The following is a 25,166-nucleotide window of genomic DNA, read 5'->3' on the forward strand; positions in this document are numbered from 1 at the left end:
ACTTCATGTTGACATTCATCACATTGCACTGGACAGAGTTTAAGACTATTTAAAAATGGCTATGATTCAGATGCCTTTTCTAAACCATTGTGACAAAGAATTGTAATGGAGGTCTTGATTTTGCACAATTCAATACATTTAATGATGAAATATACGATAATATCACAAGGAGGGGAAAAAAGGAGAAAAACGTAACCTTTCTAAACAACAAACAGCCAAAATGTTTTCCTGTTTATTCCGTAAACTAAAGGTTTCTTTCCACATCAGAAAACACAAACGCAGACACCAATATCTCTGTGACAGGCTGATATCTGCCAAATTTTATCAGACAGCCATTAAAGCTGTCAGGCTCTAGTGAAGTGAGACGTGTTTCTTATATTTCAGATGTGTAGACGTGTGTTAAGTCACTGCCACAGAGTTGTTTTACTCAGTTTACCAACATTTGCTCACCACTTACACGTGACAGTTTGTTGTCTTGCTCTATTTGTTACTATAAAGGTGAATGAAAATAACATTTGCAGCATTATGCAGCTCTGAGTGGATTTAATGTAGAACTATTGATTATTCCTGTACTGACTGCATGTATTTTTATGGGGGACTCTACATTTACAGATCAGTCTATTGGACATTGTGAGTGCAACTTGGGCTTGGCCTTTTTTTTTGGCCTGTAGCTTTGACAGGTCTGGAAAAAATAACCATGGCAATGTCATCAGTGGTTATTTTGGGCTGTGAGTCTGGAGAGTCTGGAGGTGTGGAGATTGAAAGATGAAGACTTTGTCAGAAACGGTTAAAGGAGTTATTGGTTGTGTAATGAAAAAAATGGTTCTGCTGCTTTAATCCAGTCCTGGCAGCTTTCACAAATAACAGTAAAGACAGGGTTTGCTTCCTTTGTGCAGTGAATTTCAGGTGTGCTTTTATCACTGTATTGGGGTCAGTGATTCTAAGTGAAATGTGTCTGTAATCAATGGACACCTTTTCCCTTTTGATTGACTAGTGAGGCTTTTTAAAATTAAAATATCATTTGTGTGGGCAGATTACTGTATGCTGCACAGCCTAATACTATACATATTATACCCTATTTCTCCAAGTGAACCTAGTTCGCTGGTGTCCTAATGAACATGTCTGTGTCATGCTTTGGTCAAAATACTATAAGGATGAAGCACCACAGCAGTTCAATCACCCTGCCAAAACAACCCTGTTCAGAACGCTCGCTTTTGAGTGCCTGTCTCTTTAAATGCAAATGAGACACAGGAATTTACATCAGCATCACTGAGGGTCCAGCAGCTAACAGCAGTTAGCATTTGGAAAAGCCATCATTTGCCGGCTCATTTCCGTCATATATAAAATGTATCCACTGGACACGTAAATCCTCTGAGGCTGGAAGTTTGTGTAGAACTCTGTGCTGCACTGTTCAGCCAAGAATAGAACACTTTGCAGATTTCCTCTCTTCAGGATACTATTGCTCTCGGCTGCACTCTCACATTTTTTTAGAGACAAAGCAGAGCTCTGCGAGACAACAATTCAAGGAATATTTCATTGTGACGTTGCAATGAGTGCGGAAGTCAACATTGCGTGTTTTATCTCCTGTACTTAGACTGAGGAGGACCACAAAAACATGAGTGAATCATCTTTTTCACACTTTGCCTACTCATAGGGCTTCCTGAGTCCCAAATATAAGTATTAAAATGATTTAAAAAGTTGATTTAGCATAATATGTCCCCTTTAATTCAGAGGTGCTTTACTATACAACTGATCTATGTTCTGTCTGTCCTCCTATGTTCTTGAAATGTTCTTAAACCCACACAATTCACATTGTAATGCCTTTAAATTAGCTTCACCGCAGAGTTACCATGGAGAGGTAGAAAAATGTAAATGAAAAGGTAAGTGCATGAGCACATCAATACCACAAATACTTTGGTTTCTCTTCAAATTGGCATTACTTAAATAGCACTTCTTGTTATAAATGACTTGGATCCACCCCCTCCGTCTCTTGTGACATCTTTTCATATTTTTCCAGGAAGTGTCACCCTGAGAATACAGACCATGAAAATAATCACATCAGCTGAAAAATCAGACAATTTTCTTTCCTTTTTGACTTTTCTTGAAATACTACAGAAACCCGAGCTATTGTCTTGTTCTATCATGCACCAAAGCCTTCGAATAATAATTAAAATTGTCATGATATGTGTCATGGAACAAGAAAATAAAGCGATTCCTCAACAGCTGCAGCAGGAGCGGCTCAGCTCTGATCAATGTCACTTTGGCTGTTTGTGCATTCCATGTGGAACTCCACTGCAGCTTAAACTAACAAGTCTTGCAACGTATGTGTTCACATCACTCCTGTCCTCGGTTAACACCTTTTGGCATACGGGGTCCTCATATTCACAGTTACAATAATAAACTCGCAGGAAATTAACATCCTTCTCCCGTGTGAGAGTCCAGCATTTTGTGGACCCATCCATCACCATGATGCTGACTTTCTCTATATATAACTACATCACCCGTCTCCTTCCTTTGCTCCCAGCATAATTACCACAGCTGTTTGAGGTCATCTAACAAAAACTGTGGGTTGTAATCTCAAAAGAAAACCTACAGTCTTTTTTTTTTCAGTCCTTTAAACTTAAATTCCTTTCATGACACAACACTGTCAATTAGGTGCATCGAACTGTTTCTTTCCCCCGTACGTCAGCAGAGTTGTTAGGGTGTTAGAGCTCACATCCTCCATCTGGTCTCCATCTGTAATGAGATAGACCATCAGGAGTCTCCTGTGCAGGCGAGGTTAACGGCCCGCTGCTGTATGCTTACACAGAAAACCTCTCCATATGCATATCTTAGATACATCCTTGTCTTACATGACAGACTCACTTTCCAGGCCTGGTTTTCAGTGAAACTCTGTCGACTTTCCATTACTGCCTCAAGCAGCTACACATGGTCAGCAGAGTAAAACAAAGTGGAAATGGAAGGATTATACTGATGGGAAACCACTTGACTGTGGGTAAATCTCATTTAAATTGATTATTTTTCACATAACTGTTTTCCCCCCACCACAACATGTTTGCTGCTCACTCACATCATGTCTATGAGAAATCTTAATCATCGTAATTTAAAAATGAGGACACAGACACGGTTACTGCTGAGAACTGTATTTGCCCGTTTACCGTACAAGACGGTCGCCCATCGCAGCAGAGCAGCGACATATTGTTTTTTACACTGTACTGCACACTCTTTGATATATCCAATTCTCAAGTGTCCTTTATGAATATTTAAAAAAGTTCCTGACTCAGATGTCAACTGTCATTTCTCAATAGCTTTTAATCTCACCTCACTGCAGACAGCCTTTGAAGGGGAGAAAGCATTTTCTAAATTATCAGCTCATGCTTCAGCTTTTGGCCAAATATTTAACCGAATGTGGTATTAATAGAGTTTTGAAAACACATTTCCCCCTGTATTAAGACATGTCCTTTGTAGACGGAGATGAGCACAAGGCCTTCTGTGAACAGACGACGGCCTTGCTGCAGTCATGCCAGGCTGAGGGAAATAATGCACCGTCACAACGCTGACAAAACAGTGAGAAAATCCCTCCATTAAATACTTCCACTTAGTCTGTTGGCAAATTCTTCAAAAGTAAGTAGCTAATGCATGGTTGCGTTCCCAAACAATAAACATTGTATAATTTTAACATTGTTTTCACACATTAGGCATAATCATCATGCTTTTTGGCAGAGTTATAGATGTACACAACAACCATTTGTTTATGGTAAATATGTTGACACTCAGCACCTGTTATTTTAGCTTACAGCATTGAGCAGGTTGTCTGATGGCAACAAAACAGCTCCTCCATAAATCAGGATTCAAACTCTTCACATTGGTCCATCGTGTTAATGTGAGCTTGTTGTTACTCGGTTCCTACAGTTTTCACACCTTCAGTTTAGTTGCTAATTTTGACACTGTGAAACATATGACCATATGAGCTTCTTGAAGATAAGATAACCATCACTGTGGATGAAGTCAGGTAGGTTTAGGTCCTGACACCAGTAGCGTTAGGGTCTGTTATTCTGTGCTGGTTTGTGTCTGTCCCTGTGACCGAGTGGTCATGATCTCCTTCACCTGCGGCTCATTACTCTGGCTCCTGCTCTAAAGCTCCAGACTTCGCTCGGCCAGTTGCCAGATCGCTACCTGTTTTACTTTAGTTTGGTCATGTTTGTTGCCTTTATTCGCAGGAATACAGAAGTCGGTTCTTCACTGTGTTTTCACCAACCCCCTCTCGTTCTCAAGGAGAAAGAAAGTCGTCATCGCTGTTTCCACAAGTGAGTTCACACAGCTTCCACGGCCAAATAATCCACGTAGACTTTCGCACTTCTCACGGTCAGTAAACACACCCACTCACAAGGAAATCATGTTCAGGAATTCTCTCACTCTAACAGCCGTTGATCCAATCCCAAGGGAAACTCACCGACAAGCCACCGTTACTATTGTTCCGTGTTTTCTTTAAACTGCTTCAACTCCTCAGATCCTGGCAAACCATTCATTACAACAAGCAGTGGTTTGGTTTTAAAGGTTTTTGCTAAAGAGTTGGCTCCTTTCTTGCAAACCATTTTTTCAACTTTCTGTTGACACCATACCCCTCGTATATAAAAAACATCCCGCTAAAAAAACAATGCCCTAAAGAACACAACAATTCACCACTAACATCTCATATGAAATCACTTGAAAAGATTATGGTCCAAAATCTCAACTCAGAAATTAGGTAATTCCCAGGATTCCTTTCAATTTGCATACAGGCAAGGACGCAGCACAGAAGACGCAGTCTCCAAACACATTGATAAACCCAACACATATGCCAGGGCTCTTTTCCTTGATTTTTCATCTTTATTAAAAACCATACATTCAGAACTACTCCTATGAAAATCCCATCCTTATTCACTGGTACAATTCATTCCTCACCAACAGAATTCAGCTGGTAAAAGTTAATGACTCACTGCTCCACCAGTGTACCCGACCAGTATCTATTGAAATATTCTGATCATTCATTCCTGTTAATTCTGCTGACTAATGCCAGTAACCCCAGTCTGTACCAGCTGATACATCTCAGCATTCCCCTTAAAGGGATAGTTCCTAATTTTGAACATAAGACCTATTTTCCAACTCAGCCGGTGTGATGGAGACGTCTGTAGACGTTTTCAAGAAATTTCATTCAGTTCTTCTAGTTCCTGAGTTCGCTGATGCTATGGCTAGCGCAAGTCAATGATACAAGTTAGCATGGCATTAAAAACACTCATACCGACTCCACAGTGCACCCGAGGCAAATCGATTGTAACGGCAGACTATCGATGTACACATCTGTGTTGATAGAATAATATTTGAAACAAAACTAACGTCGCATCGCATGAATTTTTGAGGGACAACTTTCTCAGCACTATACTTCCAGCAGCGGAATCAGTCCGCCGCTGCCAGAAGTATGACGCGCTGCTGCTGCTGCTGAGACATAAATCCTTCAAATTGCAAGGTTGGTTTTATTTCAAACATTCTATCAACTATCTATCATTCTATTCTTGAAAACGTCTCCAGACGTCTCCATCACACTGGCTGAGTTGGAAAATAGTTCTATGTCCAAAATTCCGAACTATCCCTTTAAGATCATGTTTTTTGTTTATTTCTATCATGTGTCAGGTTTCCTGTTTTATTGTGAAACGTCTCTCATTTCAGATAGCTTCACTTCCTGTCCCTGTGTCCCTCCAGTCTTGATTGTCTGCCCCGCCTTCATTAGATTCACCTGTGTCTCGTTGTCTCCCTCCACCTCATGTGTATAAGCTGTGTTCCCTTTCCTCTCTTGTCCCAGTTTGTCATTGTACCACTGCGGCAAAAGTTCCAGATTTGTTGCAATTCATTGGCCTCTGTTTTTCACCTGTTTTTCACCTGTTTACTGAGTTCTGAGTTCTGCCTTTGCCCTTTTTGGATTTGTTTGCCTGAACTGATCTTATCTTTGTGAACCAGCCTTTTGAGATCTGAACTGTTTTTGGACTTGTGCTTTTGTGGAGTACCAGTCTTAACACCAGCAGAATGTGGACCATTTGAGTGGTGTGACAAAAATTACCTAACAATCAACACAAATCAGCTTTCCTCATTGCTTATTCACAATGAGGTGTCTTCTTTAAGAGTCATGATAGATGCATGGACACCTCACTTAGACTTTATTTGTAAGGATCCAGCAGGGTGTCTACTTCCTGCATAGACTGAGATCTTTTGGAGCCAGAAACAGGATTATTGCTCTGTTTTATGTCAGCAATACAGACTGTGCTGTTGTATTGTAGCGCGGTCTGGTTCAGCAACTCTTGACTGTCAAACTTAAAACCAGACTGCACAATCAAATGTGTGTGCAAAGGTCATCCGTCAATCAGTTATCAGCAATTTTTTCACGAGGCACACACAGAAAAAGCATGTTCAGGTCACCTCCAGCTCCTCCCACGTTCTAAACAGCATACACCAACTTCTCCCCTCAAACGGACGATTCAGAAGCCCTACGTTTACACACAATAAACTGAAAAATGTATTCATCCACCGATCTATCCTGCTGCTGAACCAGAACCGATTAACGATTACATGTTACCTCTGTCCTAATTGGTGTTTGTCATTCCTCCATTTCCATAATTACTTCCCTAATCTCTGATTTTCTCAGAAGATTGGTCTGTTTGTTTTGCTGGAACATAATACTGGACACAAGTGTATGTGCACACCTGCAACCCATCATCCCATCACCTGCTGCTTCAAATACTTTTCCATTCACTCCTCGCCAGTGTGTCCCCAGACTCAGAGCTCTGCCAGCGTGCCAGCCAGCCTCTGTTCTTTTTGTTGGATCCTTCACGACTTCATTTTTTTTTTTTTTTTTTTTTATCTCTTTTCCATGAAGCAAGTTGGACTTCCATTTATTTTAGGTTCAGATAGTTGTTGTTTTTTTACTTTTTGTGAATGCCACAGTAAACCAACCTTGAATGAAAAATGCAAACTACCAACACTATAATAGACTACAACAGACAATAATATTGCACATCATGTACTGTAAACTGTTCATGGTCTTATCCAAAAAAAAATTTCAAAGGTGAAATTTAATTTCACAAATTGAATAAAATGTTTTTTTTACACATCACAGTGACATAAAGGGCAAACTGCCTGATTTTGTCTGTAGCCTACACTCTAGAAATAAGGGTTCCAAAAGGGTCCTTCTACAAGGGATGAGGTTCTACCTGGAACCATTTGCCTCTGAAAAATGGGAAGTTTCACATCTTCATATATCTCTTTCAAGGCAACAACAAGTCTAGGCATCCATTTAAGGATGATAACCTGTAACGCAGAGGCCAAGAGCAGCATTTATATTCTTCATATTATAATACTGTGCAACATTCTTTACGCCACCAAATTGCATTTGTTGTTTTAGCAAAGTTATAATGACCAATGCAGCATAATTATTTCTCTATCACCTAAGTGTTACTGTCACAATAAGGAACACATCAAGAAAATATGGGAAACATTATATCCAGTTTGTTTTTTTAGAAGAAAAGTGTCCAGTATTTAGTGACCAACCCTTTAACTTGATCAATAGCATGGCCCTGGTTCTCTTCAAGCCTGGAGTGGAAAAACTGTTTGACCTATTTCATGTCGACAAATATCTGCTGCTGTGAAAAAGGTCTACTGCGCCAGGTTTATTTAAGACATGCTTAAGCATTACATACACAGTAAACTCATTGATATTTGTTTGCTAATATATAAGACCAACTTTAAACGGAATCATTCCGATCCAAATGCCAATGATCACAACATTTGACAAACTTAAAAACAACAAAGCTTTTTCACAGTATTGTATATTAAAATATTGTGTCATCAGATTACATCTTAATTATCATATCATACTGAAATAGTGAACTCCTAAAATAAACACCTTTTCTTGAGGTGTGAAACGTCTTCAAGGGCATTAAGCTGTCCACATGTCAGCATATACCTCTTAATGTATAAATAGTGTATTATAACTGTACACTCTTAGAAATAAGGGTTCCAAAAGTGTTCTTCTACAAGGGCTGAGGTTCTACCTGGAAACAATTGCTTCTGAAAAACCCTTTACCAAAGAAGGGTTTTCTCAAGGGTTCTTGATAACACTATTGGTTCCAGTAAGAACCATTTTGATCCAGAGAACCCTTTAAAACCCCTTTCCTGAATAAAGGGTTTTAAAAGGGTTCTTAGGGCGCTTTCACACCACTAGTTCGATTATTTGATCCGCACCAGGCAATACAATTGCTATTATGTAACATATGACTCCAGTGTGGTCCGCTTTCACACCAGCAAACGAACCAAAAAAAGCGTCAATTTTGACTCACTATGGAGCAACACGTTCGCACATTGCTACTTGCTCTGATCTTCGTTTATTACATTCTCTGTATTGGCCATTTTTGGCAAAATATCTAATTTGAGAATGAGTCGCGGCTGCATCTGGAGAACAATCTGCTGATGCACTGGAGTCGGCGAAGATGTATATCGCGTCATTTCAGGCAGAGGAGACGCGCTATTTTCATGAATGTGGTCGTGCTAACTATGAAGATTGCTCCAAAGACCTACAAGGTAGGCTATGTCCATGGCATTTACTGCAGAATCTAATCTGTTGGGCCAATAGGCTACAGGGTAATTTCCCACTGATAGCAAAGTACATAGTATGGTTTGGACCTGAGTTCACGTTCTCACCAGAGGGACCGCACCAGAGTCTGACATTTGGTGCGGAGTCAAGCGGACCGAGACCACCTCTTTTTGGCGGTCTCGGGCTGCTTGATTTGGTGCGGACCCAAGTGCGATTGATGCTTTCACACCAACGAAAACGAAACAAACTAGAGTTTTTGGTTCGAATGGATTGTTTGGTGCGCACCAACTGCTGTTGGTGTGAAAGCGCCCTTAGTGGAACCCTCCAAAAGCCAAAAAGGGATCTCCTATGAGGACAAGCCAAATAACCTTATATGGCTCTACTTAGCACTTTTATTTCACTTTTTGAATCAATCAAGCCACAACTGTATACTGACAAATTCGACTTTTCATAACCATGAAAACGTGATTTGAAAAAGTCACAAAACAATCAAGCAGCTCAAGTAGGTCAGAGTAAACAATTTGGTGTCAATGAAAGCTGGAAACTGGAATCAAAGAGGTTTTGAGTATAAAACCGGCAGCAATGATAACAGCAGCACAGCCTCACTGAGCCACCACCTAAGTCGCTTTCTGCGCCAATAAAACACCCTGGAGACATGTATCAAAGGCTATGTCCCACAAAATCAGTCAGAAAATAAACTTTGGTTTCAAGTGAATTGTGAATGTATTCAGCATAAACTGTCTCTAACACAGCATTACCTTTTATGCACTGACATAACAAGTCTGTAAGATCTGCTTAAACCAGCAATGTCTAGACTCAAAAGCATCTCATTGTCATGTTAACAGTGTAAGGAAAATGTTGAACAAATGAAGTCATCCCCCCATATGTCCCTGCCTTTTTTATCATTTCAGGAAGGTTCCTTGGGACCAAGTCTGAGAGTGACATTGACGCCTGTGAGGTCTGTGCGCAAATATGCCAAACTCAGCAAATAAGTAAACCGCAGGCCTATTAACTGGACCGCTCATGCTGTGCACGTCCCCCCCGGTCCTGCTGCAAATCAATGGGCTGTGTGGCAGCAGGGGCTGAGGGGCGTGGCTGACGGTTCTCAAATCTGTAGAAAGGCAATTTCTATTGATCCGGCAACATCTGTAGAGATAGATGCAACCCATCCACGACTGTGACAATCTACGGATCCTCCACTGGGCTCTGACCTACATTATAATGACAAGTAAACACAACTTCAGAGTACACGTCTTTTTCACTCTCTTCCGTTTGCCCGTTCTCTTCCCATGTTTTCTCTGCCCCCACCTCACCCATTGCTGCATGTTTTTCATCACACACACACACACACACACACACACACACACATTGCGTGGAAAAGCCATGTTTGTGCTGAGAAGATTCATTAAAAAGTGTCTGTATATGACAGTGTTATTTCAGTCTTTTATAGCTGTGGGGCCCGTTTCCTGCTGTGGCGGCTTCCATTGGAAAAGATTAGTGTTGTACATCACTGCAAATTTTTGAGTTGCCCACTGTTGCAATTTTACGGTAAAGTAGTTGCTGCTACATTTAGAGGATAATCACCATTTGTCTTTGTCTTTATCACTTTTTTTTATTTTGACACCTTGTCAAAGAGGAAGTGACACTACTAACCAACACAAACATACGTTAATGTATGAGGTTGAAGCATTGAGCCGTTTACACCCACAGTAATGGAAATAAACATAAGAGTAACTGCTTCTGGCCTCAGTTGAGCGAAGAGTCACTGAAATCCAATCAGTGTGAGACGTTTGGACTTAATTTGTACGAAAGTGTGTTATATGAAGCACGCACACACACACACACACACACACACAGAGAGAGAGAGGAGCGAGTCACAAAGAAATGCAGACCTTGTAGTTCTATCATGCAGCACTTTAAAAACAGACTAGTTTCCATGACAATCTTTTAGTTGATCCGCTTTTTGAAGACATGAACGAATGAAATCAGAGTAGAGACTCTGTAATGCCTTTGCTTCACACTTGGGTTCACAAAGGCAAGGCAAGTTACACAAGGCAATGTGTAAGAATGGGACGATAAATACACTTAAAAATGTGTTTACATCCATTAGCATCTACTGTATAGTATATACTGCAGGGCTCTTTATGTACATTTCACAATTCCAGAAGTTTAAGTCTAAGAAGTAACTTAAGTTTTACTCTTACTTTTTAACCCTCAGGGTCGCTGATGCAAAATCTACTTTTCATTTGTGTTTTCTCTTCCCAGAAGCACTGTCTGCATTATCAATTCTGCAAGCCAGCACTCACTATGTGATGTAAACAGAGGTGATGTCTGCAGCAGGGAGTGTAACATATAAAATTAGGGATATCAAATTAAGGCCCCGTCCCAATACCTCCCCCTTAAAATTTCCACTTGGTTTGGAGTGCCCTCAACCGTAAATTCCCCTCGTTGAGGGAAGTGGCCTCCCTATGGAATTAGGACACCACTATATGCAAATTAGCGTAGTGAATGTAACAAATGTGCTAACATACATCACATGTAGACAATTCTACTGGTGGAACGGGCTACTATTTTCATTCAGGAAAAATGCCGGCGGATCCAGCTGTTGTGTTGCCTGTTGCGTTGGCTATGTTTGTTTTTCTCTGTCCTCGTAAACGCTATATCACGAATGTTTTCGTGTTCAAGTGAACTCCGGTACACACATCCAAAACACTGACAAAATTACCCATATGTAGCACAGCTAGCTACCGGCTATTTGCTGAGTGCTTCAAGACCGTTTGCCCGTCATGTAGTTCTTCATAACAGGCATACTCTCTCGAAGCACTCTCTCGAAACAAATAGCTGTTAACTAGCTAGCTAACTAGCGGCTATTTGCCGAGTTAGCTGCTTTCATTAATCATCAGTTATTTTCTGACATTAGTGTTCAAAGCGCAACAGTCCTTTGGATGTATATCAAACCAACATATTCCAACACATTTCAACATTGTAACGTGCTTGCGAAAATATATTACAACGAAATTATTCCTCTGCAGATTTGGCCGTCATCTTTGTTGAAAAATATCAGCAGGCTCGCTGAATTAGCAAAGCATCATGGGTAATTTCATCTTCCACTTCGTTTTAAGCCCGCATTAGAGCTCACTACATTTGTAGGGTTGATTATAAGGGCAAAATCACACAATTTAGGGTTAGAGGAGGTATTGGGACGGGGTCTAAATGTAAAAGTATTTGAAAGAAAGAAACGATGTCATAAGAAAAATGTGTTATGTTTTTAAAAAGTTTTAATTAAAGGGACAATATGTAGTATTTATGGGTTTATATTACCCAAAATCCACTTTTGTATACATATTATGTGCTCCTGCATTGTCTAGTCGCTGTATAACATTCTTTGTTTCATTTTCGTAGTGTTTCAAAAAGTCATGTAAAATAACATGACCGCGGACCGCGGTTGCATAGCCACTGTTAGCAGCGAGACGCCATGTTTCTACCGGAGCCTGTAAGGACAAACGCGAGAGAACAAAACAAGCGTCTCTTTACTCGTAGCGGAAGTCCCGCCTCCACTCTCTCCGCTTCGTCTGCTACGGCCGCGGTAGCTCCGCCCTCTCCCTCGCCTCACGAACCTCATCTGCTGACACGGAGAAAGACGACGAGGACGACATTTGACCGGCTGCGGATACCGTAGCGCTCAGGGAAGGGAGGGGGTGAGCAGAGCAGCAGGTCTTTGTTGTAAATTTCAGCCTCTCCTCTAGATGGCACTATAAACTACTTATTTCCCCTCTAATTTAGAGTGTGATTCTCTTCCACTTTAGCCGAGTCATTTTTAAGAGCTGGACATTCGACTTGCTCCATGGTCACCACTGCAGATCATCTGCCTCCATCTTGTCCTGTCCTCTTCTGTTATACCAACTGCCCTCATGTCTCTGTGGCCTCTTTTCCTCCTGTCAGGCAACACCTTTTGTCCAATATCATCACTATCCCTCCTCTGCACGTGACCAAACCATCTCAACCTTGCATCTCTTACTTTATTTCCAAACAGTTCAACCTGAACTGTCCCTCAAATAAGCTCCAGCAGAGCAGCAGCTCCTCACCTAATACATACAGCAGTTCTAGCAGTTTGACTTCATGAACTCTTGCAGTTTACTTCAGCACAAATTAGCTGTTGACGACATAAGCAGACAGTTTTCACCAGAAAATCCTGACACTTTTTGTTTCTGTGCTATGAATCTGCATGCTGATTGGAAACAAGAGTTCATACACTTATGAAATGCCTGAAACCTGTATAATAATATAAAAATAAGTAATTCAGATATTCCTTAAAGGTCACATAGAGTGGTCCTGTTGCACATATATGTGAGTTATGGAGGTCTACTTACATATATTAAGTTGTTTTTATGGTCAAAATCCTCCTAGTTGATGTAAACGAGCCGATTGAAATCTGTCCTTTTCGAAGCGCTTGTCAGTCGAGCTATTTTTAGCCATAAATCTCGCCCGAGAAGACAGAGTGTGTTGTGATTGGCCAGCCAGCGTAGAGCCTTCCCACCTGTGTTGTGATTGGCCAGGTATCTGGAAGTGACGTAATCTATCACGTCAGCTCTCAGAAGCGCAGCTCCCTCTCTGGAGCGGTGGATGCACTGCTCCTCATTATCAAAACATTGTTTTAGCAGATACACACCAAAAAAAACAGCGATAATAGGAACTTCCGGTCTAGTTCCGCTTTAAACGTTGCCAAATGTTTTTTTGTCCAGCGAAGCAAATCCGTCCACTCAGAAAGAGGATTTGAAATGAATCACTTATGTGATGCTTTTGTCGGTGAGCAAAAAGATTAATTTGTGAAACAAAACCACAACAAAACATGCTTACCTGGGGTTATCTCAGGATTTAGGAGGTAGCAGAAGTCTTCAATTAAAATACAGTAGATATTATAATCCTGTCTTAGACCCATTCTGGGGAAATGATGGAAGTTATGGCAGCAGAGAGACTAAACAAATAATATATACAGTGTAACCTGAAAACTGCACAGCAAGTTTTGCATAATTAAATAAGGTTGCACTCGCATGAATTTCAGCATGTCCTGTGTATTTGTAGACGTTATTTCATGCATCAGTTTTAATTTGAGGCTGTCTAGGTTAATCTAAAGTGACATGGAAATGAACTCTTCTGTGTTTGTTCAATCTGTCACTTTCTAATCCAGTCACTGATGCTCATCTGCAACATGTTGTTTAACGCATTTCCTGAGCTTGACACACTGACAGATTTTGCTTTTATTTCATGTTTTTATTATTGCTGCTGCTCTTCCAGTTAAATCCAGTTAACGCTGCGACTCTTTAGGAAACTCTTTTGTTATCATATCTTTCAACGGTTAATGTTGATTTCCTAATTTAATGATTGTAATAGTAACTAGTGCAGTGCCCGTAAGTATACATTCCTATAGTGGGAGCTGAAGAAGATTTTTGTGCAACCTCATTAGGCACAATACTGTGGCTGACAGTCAACAACATCTAGCTACGCTAATGCTAATCGAAAATAAAAACATTTGCGTTGTGCCTGATGAGGTTGCACAGTGTTTGTATTATGTTAGCCCTACGCTAATGCTAATCGTAGCCTCGCTAGCTTACCTTTGGAAACAGGTTCGTTAAGTTAGCCGCAAAGTAGTAGCATGCTAATGCAAAATAAATATGTGCTCGCGTATTGGTGAATGGACACCTCGTCGTTTCAGTATAACACTATGTTCTGCGTTGAACCGTGTGAAAATGTCTCACCCACTGTGAGGACAGCCTCTTCACTCCCAACTCCCCGCTCCAGACAGCGCAGCTGCTGCTGGTGAGCCGCTGCCTGCCTGGTGTAGCATGATAAATCAGCGAAAGTGCAGCATGATAAGTCAGAGAAAATTAAAATTCCTCCAACAAATATGAAAATCAAGGATGCACACATATTCAAAATCTTACGTCAATCTGACTAACGGTCAGTGAGATATGCCTGTCACAGACAGACAGACGCAACTTGCTTTATAGATAGATGATAAAGTAATAAATCTTATACATTTGCATTTGTTCCGTATAATCTCTGATTTCACAATACAGCTATGTCTGCCATTAAATTCTGAGCACTTTTGATTTCGATATTGGTAACCTTCAGCAAAAAAGATAGTGGAATAACTGAAGTAACCACTGAAAGTAAACCTGTTAGAAGGGAGTGAAACAGGGGCCAACCTCAGCCTATGGAGGTAACATTTAGTTGGCATTATTTCCATGAAAAAATAAAGGACGGATAAAAATAAACTATTCCACTGCACAGTTTCTTTCATTTTGCAAAAGCAACACAGGCTACGTGTTTGTTCCTGTGAACCCACATTCTTCACAGTTCAAAGACTTGCAGATTGGGGTTCGGTTAAGTTAACCACTGGCGTGAATGATTGTGTGTCACTATGTGATAGGCTGTCGACCAGGTCCAGAGCATAATACCCTGCCTCTCATCCAATGACAGCTAACCTGGTGACCCTCAAAGGATAAGCGGTTTATGTTGGAAGGATGTATAATGCATCATGACACCAACCCAGTTCACTCTCCTCAACACATAATAAAGAATTTATACCTGCTATCTGCTTTTATGTCTCCTTTTTATACCACATGACCACCATTGTGTCTCCATTATAAACTGAATAAATGGAATAAAATAAAAGGGAATAATCTATGTACATAATTGTTTGAGAGAAACAATAGTGTACAATATAATACAATAATATTATTAATTATTCAGTAAAATTACTAACTTTTCTTTTGTATGTGTCCTGTGTCCAACAGAGGCACTAATAACAGTGGTAACTTCACTTCTTTATTGCATTTTCAAGTGGTAACTGGTAGATTTATATTTGCAATTCATTGTGACCAGCTTTTTTTTTTTTTAAATGTTTTTATTATTATTATTTTTCTTCTGTCTTTTGTTTTGGACATCTGTCTGACCTTAATTAATGCTGACAGTGATACTGCTGTGATGATCGCTTACAGGTACAATGCATGTGATGAATTAGTAGAATGGGGGGGGTGACAAATATCCAAGGCCCTTAATGGCTGCGTGTAATGACAGCAATTCCTATGCTGCTGGAGAAGAAGTAGTTAGTGAAACCACACTTCTTCTGTTGCTCTTTCCACTGACAGGTCTAACGAGTGGTGAGGCCAGAATGAGTATTGACATGAAAAGGGCATTTCTACATCCATTAAAGGAATACTGTGTGTGTTGAAATGAGGCACAGTTGCACCCACTTCTTTGATTGATATTTATGAGGGCAGGGCAAAGCAAGGCAAATGTATTTGTCTCGTGGCAACACAAAGTGCTTTACAGCACAAGCATAAGCAATACAGACAACCCGTGTACACAGAATAAAGAATATTACACAAACATATTTAATTACAGAAATAAACAACTGAAGGTGGCTATAAAAAAGGGTTGGCATAAAGGTGTTCAGCATCTCAGATTCTTGGATCATTGCAATATTAATGAGGTAGTAAAGGGATTTTTTTCCTGAGTTAATGCTGAAATTCTGGGTCTGAACCAGGGATAACCCCAGGGTTTCTAGTGTCTAGCTTCATTTCAATGATAGATAATAGACTTTTAAAGGCAGAATTGATTTTGAGCCTTTCTTCCTTTGCATAAAATGATGTATTGCCCTTTGTCCGTGTTTAACTGGAGGAAATTTGTTTTAGATCATCTTACCAAGAAATGTAATGGCCAATAGGTGGTTCTGCGGCACAGCTATATATGATTGAGTGTCATCTGCAAACATACAATCGTTGCTCTCTTGGAATATGACTTTTACAGTTAGAGAAGACTTTTTTCGGACTGAATGCATGTGCACTGATCTGCTGCATCTGCCATTCACATTCAATCAATCAATCAAATTGTATTTTGTATAGCCCACAGTTTACAAAACATGGTTTGTCTCACGGAACTTCACAGGGTTGGTAACATCCTCTGTCCTTAGACCTTCGACCAGGGTATGAAAAAACTAAAAAATCCTTATAACAGAGAACAAAGGTAGAAATTTAGGTAGAACCACAGGTAAGGGGCCCACTCCCTGGACAGACATATGTGCAGTAGATGTTTCCCAAAACATACAATACAAAGAATAAAAAGTAATTGAGTTGAGTGTGCGTCTCCTGCTCACTTGCTGTGGAGCTTCTGTTTGGCTATGTTCTACATAGAGTTTGCCTATGAAAATCGTAAAAAAAAAAATACTTTTATATACTTGAAATACTCATTTGTACTCAATTAAATGCTAGGGCTCTTCAGTATGAAACTGTGCATCTGTTAGTGCGGCTCACATTTCATAATAACACTTTGTTGAAAATTAATCAGGAAACTGAAACGCTAGAGCGCTTTTACTTGTTGTGTGTGTGACATATGCGACAGATATAGATGCAGAAACTGTGAACAAAAATCTATTTTAACATGTGTGTTGTGGTGAGATGTGCGCATGAAAAATAATAAATAATGTCTATTTGCAAAGAGAACCATGTGGCTTGTTCACAGCCGCTGCAAACACTTTCATTAGTTAACATGTGTGCCTATATGAAAAGAGAATGTGCTGCAGATGAATTAAATGCGAAACCAGGAACCCCGAACACAGTGCTCTAGTCTGTCTTTTAATAAGTTGCGATCAACAGTGACAAAGGCAGGAGTGAGCTTTAATAGCGTGAGGACAGTGACTTATCCAGAACTGATGCTGAATTTAATGTGATTCAAGACCTTGATAAGAGCAGGCTCAGTACTTTGGCGGCATCTAAATAAGGACTGTTTGTCTTTCTGTCAGAAAGTTGGTGGCATGTGATGTGAATATTTAATGGCAGGTTTCATATGAGCCATCATTTGGTGCAACTTAACATTCAGTCTTTTAAACTGTGGTTTAATGCAGTTTCCATGGCTTAAGGGAAAGATCGTGAAAGTAATTGACTATTGACTATCAGCAAAGTATCTGTTGCCAGGTAACTAAAATCTTCCTTAAAGAATCTGAACGAACCAGAAAAGATGATGAAGTATTTGAGATGAGGAACAATTTTACTGCGAGTTGTTGGATTGATGCCATCAGAAAGGTATTTTCAGTGCTTCGAACTATGCTTTTCAATTCAATTAAAAATAATATGGATGTATAATCATGTCTTTGCATGTACATTTAGTTTAAGCTGTGAATCTGCTACCAGTTTTTCAACTGCAGATCCTTCGTTTTACAATACACACATTCAATTGCAATGTGCAATTATCCTTTTCATAATGGTTTAATTACACATGTCTTTATTAATAAATACATTTTGACTTTAGCTGAAATCCAGCATACCGTTTCATATAACTTTCTAAAGTTTGTTTTTATGACTGGTCTGCTGCATGAGCACTTGAATTGCCCTCTGGAGGCAAATAAAGATTTTTGAACCGAGTGAAATTATTCTCCATATCTTGTAAAAGAGTTAGGTCTTCATTTCGTGCTAGTTTGAGGGGGTGTAAATAACACATGGACCCAATAAAAAAAATCCATCTTTCCTCCTTATTGACCAGTATTTTTAAATGATGAGAACTGTTATAATTTCTTGATGTGGGATCAATGAAAATATCATTAGAATTGCTTGCAGTCTCATGCTGTGTACTTAAGGGAGGTGACTGAGTTAATAGAAAAAACTGCCCCAACCACTTTCTTATTTTGGTGAATCAGCAATTCTATGACCAGACCAATTTGTGCAGAAATCAGGAGTCTTGGGCTGCCTGGCTGTTTTTTATATGTGTGTGCAATATATAAACACATCAACTCTGACTGCAAAATATTGTATTACTGTGTTCCTTTCCAGTTCAAGATTGATTCAATATGGGGATTTAGACATGACACACTGACACACAGACAAACCCGTAATGTTTGTAAATGAAAAAACGTGTATGCAAAATTTTCAGTCAATTTCAAACAGGACTGACTGTTAAACATGGGATCAACTAAACTCACAGTGCTCTTTTTCCTGCATGATGTAGATGCAGGTAATTGCATTTACATATTGCTTTATTCAAGGCATCTCTAAGTTTTTGGACTGACTTTCCCTTCTCAGAAAGTATGTGCAATCTTAAAGCTCCCATAGAATGGTCCTATCGCACATAGTGTGAGTTATGGAGGTCTACTTACATGCATTTACTTGTTTTTATGGTCAAAAACCTCCTAGTTGCTGTAAATGAGCAGATATAAATCTCTCCTCACTGAAGCTCTCGTCAGCCACGGTGTTTCAGACTGAAATCTCACACCCAGACAGACTTTGTTGTGATTGGCCAGCCAATGAGAGCTTCCCAAACTGTCTTGTGATTGGCCAATACCTGGAAGTGACGTAATTAGCACACCAGCTCTCAGAAGCGCAGCTCCCCCCTCTGGTGGACGGAAAACATTGTTTTAACAATGTTTAACAATGGCTTCGTCACGACTCCCCGCCGCAGTCCCTTTTACAACTTTGACCCGGAGTCAGACACAGAGTCAGAAGATACAGTCGCAAGTGAAAAACCTCCACAACGGACGTTCTTCTTCTTCTGCGATACAATGTATGCAACTGGATGTGCCCGGACTAGTGCCCGGACTAGGAGGATCCACTGTTCAGGAGAAATGCTGGTTGCGTAACGAGAACAGGTTTTTTCAGAGATCTGGCTGAGCCTGAGATTAAAATACAACACAGTGTTCTCAGCAGTGGCTGAACTGTTTGTTTTGAACCTTCAGGGCTTCATTAACTAGGTAATGGTTCAGATACACACCAAAAAAACAGCGTTAATTGGAACTTTCGGTCTAGGTCCGTGGAATTGGTTTTAGGAAAGTGAGTGACTGCAAACCCAGAATCCTGTGGTTTATTTACTGGTTGTTGGGCATACAGTTGGGGCACTGGATAGCTCAGATGGTAGAACTGGTGCCCCATAGGGCAAAGGGCCCAGGTTTGATTCCACCCACAGTCGTTTGCTGTGTGTCCCCCCCCCCCCCCCCTTTCACACTTCACTATTATATGCATGAAAGGCAAAAAAGTATCCTAAAAATAGCATACACTAAGTAGGCATAGACATTCAGTGAGCCTTCTCTCAAGTGGCTATATTCAGTTTTTCTCGTGGCTGTCTCTGGCTGATTCCCAGTGCTGAAGCCACATCATGATCATGTCTGTGGTGTGTCATTACCTTATATGACCACACTTCAAAAAACCTGAACAGTCCATTTACTATGAGGACAAAAAAGCAGGACAGAACTAAAATGATTTGGTATTAGTATAAATGTAAATCTGTGAAAACACAATGAAGAACAATACATAAAAGTATGCGTGGTATTATATATGTTCTCAGATCAGTATAATCTGAGTTAAGTGCAGTTTAACAAGCACACTTGTCTGTAGCTACAGCCAATCACAGGTCAAAGGTCCCAAAATATCCACAATTGACATTGCACAATATCCATCCCTTCTCAACACTGACTGACAAGTCAAGGAGACACATCCACAACAATGACACAGATGACAGATGCAATGGCTTGAAGACATTTTATTTTCTACATCCAGAGGAAGCATTCAGAGACAAACAACGATTAATGCAAATGTAAGTGTTAATTATATACTAAGTGGGAGCTCTTATTAGCTGTGTCACCCTGAAAGTAAAGAAAAACATATTTCAAATTGGACGAGGGTCTCTGACAAACTGCTGTATGTAGGATGTTGCAGTCACATAGGAAGTCAACCTCTTAAAGGTCCAATATTTAACATTTAACAGGGTTTAAATTTACTGCCCTTAAGCATGTTTGTTTAAGTAGTTAATTGCTATAAAATAAAAACTGTTTGGTTTATGTAGCCAAGGAATAAGACTTATGTGTATTTAAGGAAGGGCTTTGCTTTATGGAGGCTGCCATTTCTTGAAACCATGTTTATACAGCAGCCCAAAAAGATGCCAATGATGTATTTTGAAGCAGCAGTTGACTTTGGCTCTGCCCACATTAAACCTGATGCAAACACCAACAGAGAATAAGGAGGAAAGTGGTAAAGACAGTGGTAGAGTGAAGATGTCAGGGCTCTGTCTTAATCATGTGTAGGGTTTTTTTTTTTTAGTTCCCGTTTTATTTTGGTACTTGCCTGATTTCCACTTCCTGTCCCTGTTGTTTTCACCTGGTCAACCTGTGTATATATAGTCCAGCATTCACCACATGTCTTTCCCATATTATCTTTGTTTCCCCTAGTGTGCATAGCTCTCTCTCTTTCATGTTCTTAATCCTCAACCTGATTTGTACTTTTTTTTTTCTTGTCCTTGTCTGACTTGTTTGCCTGGTTTTTGACTGTATTTCTGTTTATGACCTTGCTTACCCTCAGGATTAAAGCATTTGAATTTTAAACTGGACTAAAGCCTTTGTCTTGTCTGCATCGGAGCCATCTGTCTCCCACTGTACGTTACAGAAGAGAGTCATCAAAGAGTTTTTCTGCTACGCAAAGCCCACCATATTTTCCTGACACACTTGGCAAAGTAATTGGAGGAGGATCTCCCTTTGTTGCAGTCTGCTGCCTCGTCATTAAATGTCACTAATTTTCCACACGACACCTTTAAAATGAAATGTGGGGGGGGAGCCGGACCAGGATGAACCAGACGTCATGTAATAGTTTGTATATTGCTGGTGAAATGGTGTCGACACTGAGGTCTGCCTGCAGCTACCACTTAAACTCCAATGCATTATTTTCAATGACAAGCTTTATACTTGAAGAGCTCCTCTGTTCCTATCTAACATGATTGGCTTCTCAGAAGAAGAGGGCTAGATCCTGTTGTGGTCAAGTGGCCATTATGTATTCCCGCAGTGACACGCGCACATGCACGCACACACACACACACACACAAATGTAATGCACTAATAAAAACCGCCGTGCCCCCTCCAGTCAGCAGTTTATAGCTGACAAAATGTGGAGGTGAAGAGGTCACTCATTCCTTGAGGGAGATTGGTAACAAGATCGCATTTCAGCATAGACGGACCTGTCTAAGGCCTGTAAGAACGGATGTATGACAAATGAAACTAATACTGAACAGGTAACAGCAGAGGCCAGCATCACATCAAAATAATGTGATACGTTGCAAGGGACTGCACAAAGGGAGTCTTTGGCACTAGATTGAGATCTTTAAATGAGAATCACTGCTGGGGAGCCCGATAGGCTTTGCAGAGCAAACGAAAATCTGTTGTGGGGCTATTAGAGTGGGACTGACAGAAACAGGCCGACAGACAAACACCAGAGGTCTGGCACCTAACAGCAAACCTATATGATCAGCCAGATAGAGCAGATTGACAGAAAATGCATTGGTGGGCTGCAAAACAGTGCTGTGCTGGTTACATTGTGATTAACTAGTAAACACACAAAGCAAGCTCTAAATATGCCAAAGCTTAACACAGCAAACAATGCAATGCACACCCACACTTGGAGTACTGTATGGGGAATAGAGAAAGCTTGAATCACCCACACAGTGTGCTTGATGTGAGCATGATCTAAATGCATGATTGGTGTCTTTCTCACACACCCCCACCTCACTCCTCTCACATCATCACTCTGGTTACGTGATGGAGCATCCGAGTTCCCTCCAACAAGACAAGAAAATAACTGTAAAAGTCAAGAGAGCAAAGCATCTTTTCACACACACACACACACACACATGCTCAGAGATGAAACTAATGTTTGATGCACTCACCCAGAAGAGAAGATTGAAGAAGACCATTCCATATCGCAGGGCCATCATGCAACCCTCAGCCATCCTGCAACGCCGCAGTTCTAGGAGGAATATGAAGGAGAGGTCCAGGTAAAACACCACATACTTCTTCCCCTGGGCATAGCGCCCCTTGGACGATTGTGGCCCCTTCGTTGTGTGGAAACCAAACGCAAACGGCGGTCGCTTATATTCAAACTCTCCGCTGAAGCGATGAAAGCCAGAGGTGAACGGTGGCGAGTCAGGCTTACTGTCCAAGGACGGACTACGCCGGTACGGAGTCTCATCTGTGCTTGAGCGTCTCATTATGGAAGTTGGAAGAGCTTTAATAGTCACTCAGGTTGGGGCAAAGTCCACAGTGAAGGACAGAAATTACTCCAACGAGGGACTGAGAGATGAGTTCAGTGATGTTCCTGCTTTTTCCAAGTTTGGCTCGAAAATAATTATGACCCTTGTCAAAACCCCAGAACTGCTGATTTAATAAAATCTCAAGCGTGATCACATTTGCTCTGAGTTGATCTGTCAAAGATAATGTGTTACCATTCCCTTCACTTGAGTTCCTCTCTTTAATCCTAGAGTGTCACTATATTCAGCAGGAGACTTTGCATAATCATGCTGCAACACCTGTATAATGCTGTGTATTTAGGACATAATCCCAACACACACATACACATCTGCACATAACTGTTTCCCCCTCTGTAATCCCTCAAACACAGGTGCCATGCTCTTTAAAGATAAGCCGGTTGGCAGTTTCATCTTGTTACAGTTCAATCAGGTAAACGACTGGAGGGCTTCAACTCGACCGCTCCGGCTGCTTTGGGTCGGCAAAATGATCCAGAAACATCCTACCTGGTCTCGTGAGCAATTCCAGAGTAGGTGAGGTAACAGCACCCTGCTTTGGCCAATCAACTTCTTTTACTCAGTAACAGATCAAACATCCACTGAGAATGTGTGTTCAGTGCGTAGCTGTAGCTGTGGCTGTTGATGTGCTTTTGTTGACATGCAAAACAAAAATAGGAGGGAAAAAAAGCTCAAAAACAAAAAAGAATGTGATGAAAGGATGGTGTTATGAACTGGACAGAAAGAGTGAAAAGAAACATGACAGGATGAATAATGTGTGTGAGCGGACGTTCCTTTAGCTTCTTGAATTAGTCTCCCTAATTGCAAAATTCCCTGCTCCCTGCTCTAACTTGTCCTGTTTGTGTCTCAAAAGTGACAAGGGATTACTCTCTCCACATGCCACAAATCCCCCTCTTCAACCCGCTCTTATTTTCTCCCTGCACCTGACTCTGAGCCACTCTTTTGCGCTTCCCCCTCTGTGCTGTCGGCGGTTAATTCATTCCCAGACTCTCATCAGTGAGGCAAAGTGTGCCGGGTCCCCTCTTCTCGTCTCTCCCTCCTCCGCTACACCATTTATCTCCTCTTCTCTAGGTAGGCAAGGAAATCAATGTGTCCACCGGGGTCATGGCCAAGAAGCACAGAAAGAAGAAGAAGAAGAAGAAGAAGTGAGAAGGAGAGACAGGCAGAGAGAGGAGAAGCCAAAGAGAGACTGCAGTGTTTGAGCGCTCGTCCAGCCTTGCTGCCTGAAGCTCCCTCCCTCTTTCTCTTCACATGATCCTGTTCTCTTTTCCTCTCTGTTTCTCCCCTCCCCTTTTCTTTCCTCTCTTCTCTCATGAGCTCTGACGCTTTCCCCCTTCACACACACATTCTCAAACACCCCATCCCTCCTTGGTAACTGTCCCCTAAACCTGGTAGTGCAAACGGCAGGAGCAGTCATTCATATTCAGGCCACACCCTACAAGTGAGCACAACCAATCAGTATCTTTCAGTCCTATCCTCCCTCATGCACACGCCAATCATACCCTTACATCTACGAGATAACACATGCACACACACACACACACACATACTGTATGTGCATACACCGACGCACAGAAAACCTGGTGTGTTGTTAACATAGCAGTGCTGAGAAGGCTGCTGTACTTGCGCTTACAGCGTCCTCCTCCTCCTCCTCTCTTCTCTGCCTCTTGCCTGGGTCTCATTCCACATGCAGAGGTTGTTCTTGCACAAAACCCAGACTGCTCTCTGCACGCTTGACTTCAGTTATGTTGTTCTCTTCCTCTATCCCTCTGGTCCCGGACTACAGTGAATCTGTAGCTGCACTTGGCACAGATTTCCACATTTCAAACTACTCACCGAAAGTGATTTTTTTCCATATCAACATACTAGGAAGTGTGCAGTGCTGCTGATGTGAACACAAAATAACTGCATTCTCTCCACGACCTGGTCGTCATCCGGGTCAGTGGCTGTGAGGTTTCAAAGCTGCAACGGTACGGACTCGACTATATCAAGGACTTAATGGATTTCAGCTTCGTCTCCTGCATGTATGCAGTGGCCTTGGAGCAAAAATATGTGACTCAGTACCACTATTGACTGGATCACCCTGTTACCTGAGACATTGTTCAACACAAGGTTATACTGTAATGAATAAAAACAGTGTCCCAATCACATTATCTGGGTGTGTAAGTCCAACTTTGAGAAATTAATTTGGTTGCATTTTAGAAGTACTATTATGCATTTTTTTAAGGTTACTTTAAGTCAGGCTGACACAATAATTAGTTTTTTTTTTTTTTCAATGTCAAGTTAATGTACTGAATCGTGAATTGTGTTAACGAGTTGATGATGGAGGAGGTTGAGATTATGACTGATATTGCAGCCAGCCACTAGGGGGCAATTGAGACGCGCTGTCATGTCATCAAAGACACAGTTGAATCAAGTTTTCTGAAGACAGTGTTACACACTGCGTATGCTCATTCACACATGACCATTAACTACA

At 40.9% G+C, this 25,166-nt stretch overlaps 1 protein-coding gene across 1 annotated transcript in view; it reads right to left on the minus strand.

Moving 5' to 3' along the window:
- The window catches only part of tspan4a (tetraspanin 4a), a gene marked incomplete at both ends in the record, with an annotated part of 111,667 nt that extends 89,031 nt beyond the window's left edge, over positions 1–22,636 (minus strand). The window contains one exon of the mRNA XM_083900954.1: positions 22,316–22,636. Coding sequence (XP_083757080.1) covers positions 22,316–22,636 — 321 coding nt within the window. The remainder of the gene's footprint in view (positions 1–22,315) is intronic.
- Between the last annotated feature and the right edge of the window lie 2,530 nt (positions 22,637–25,166).

This window comes from Microchirus variegatus, assembly GCF_963457635.1.
Source record: "Microchirus variegatus genome assembly, chromosome: 14".
NCBI lineage: Eukaryota > Metazoa > Chordata > Actinopteri > Pleuronectiformes > Soleidae > Microchirus > Microchirus variegatus.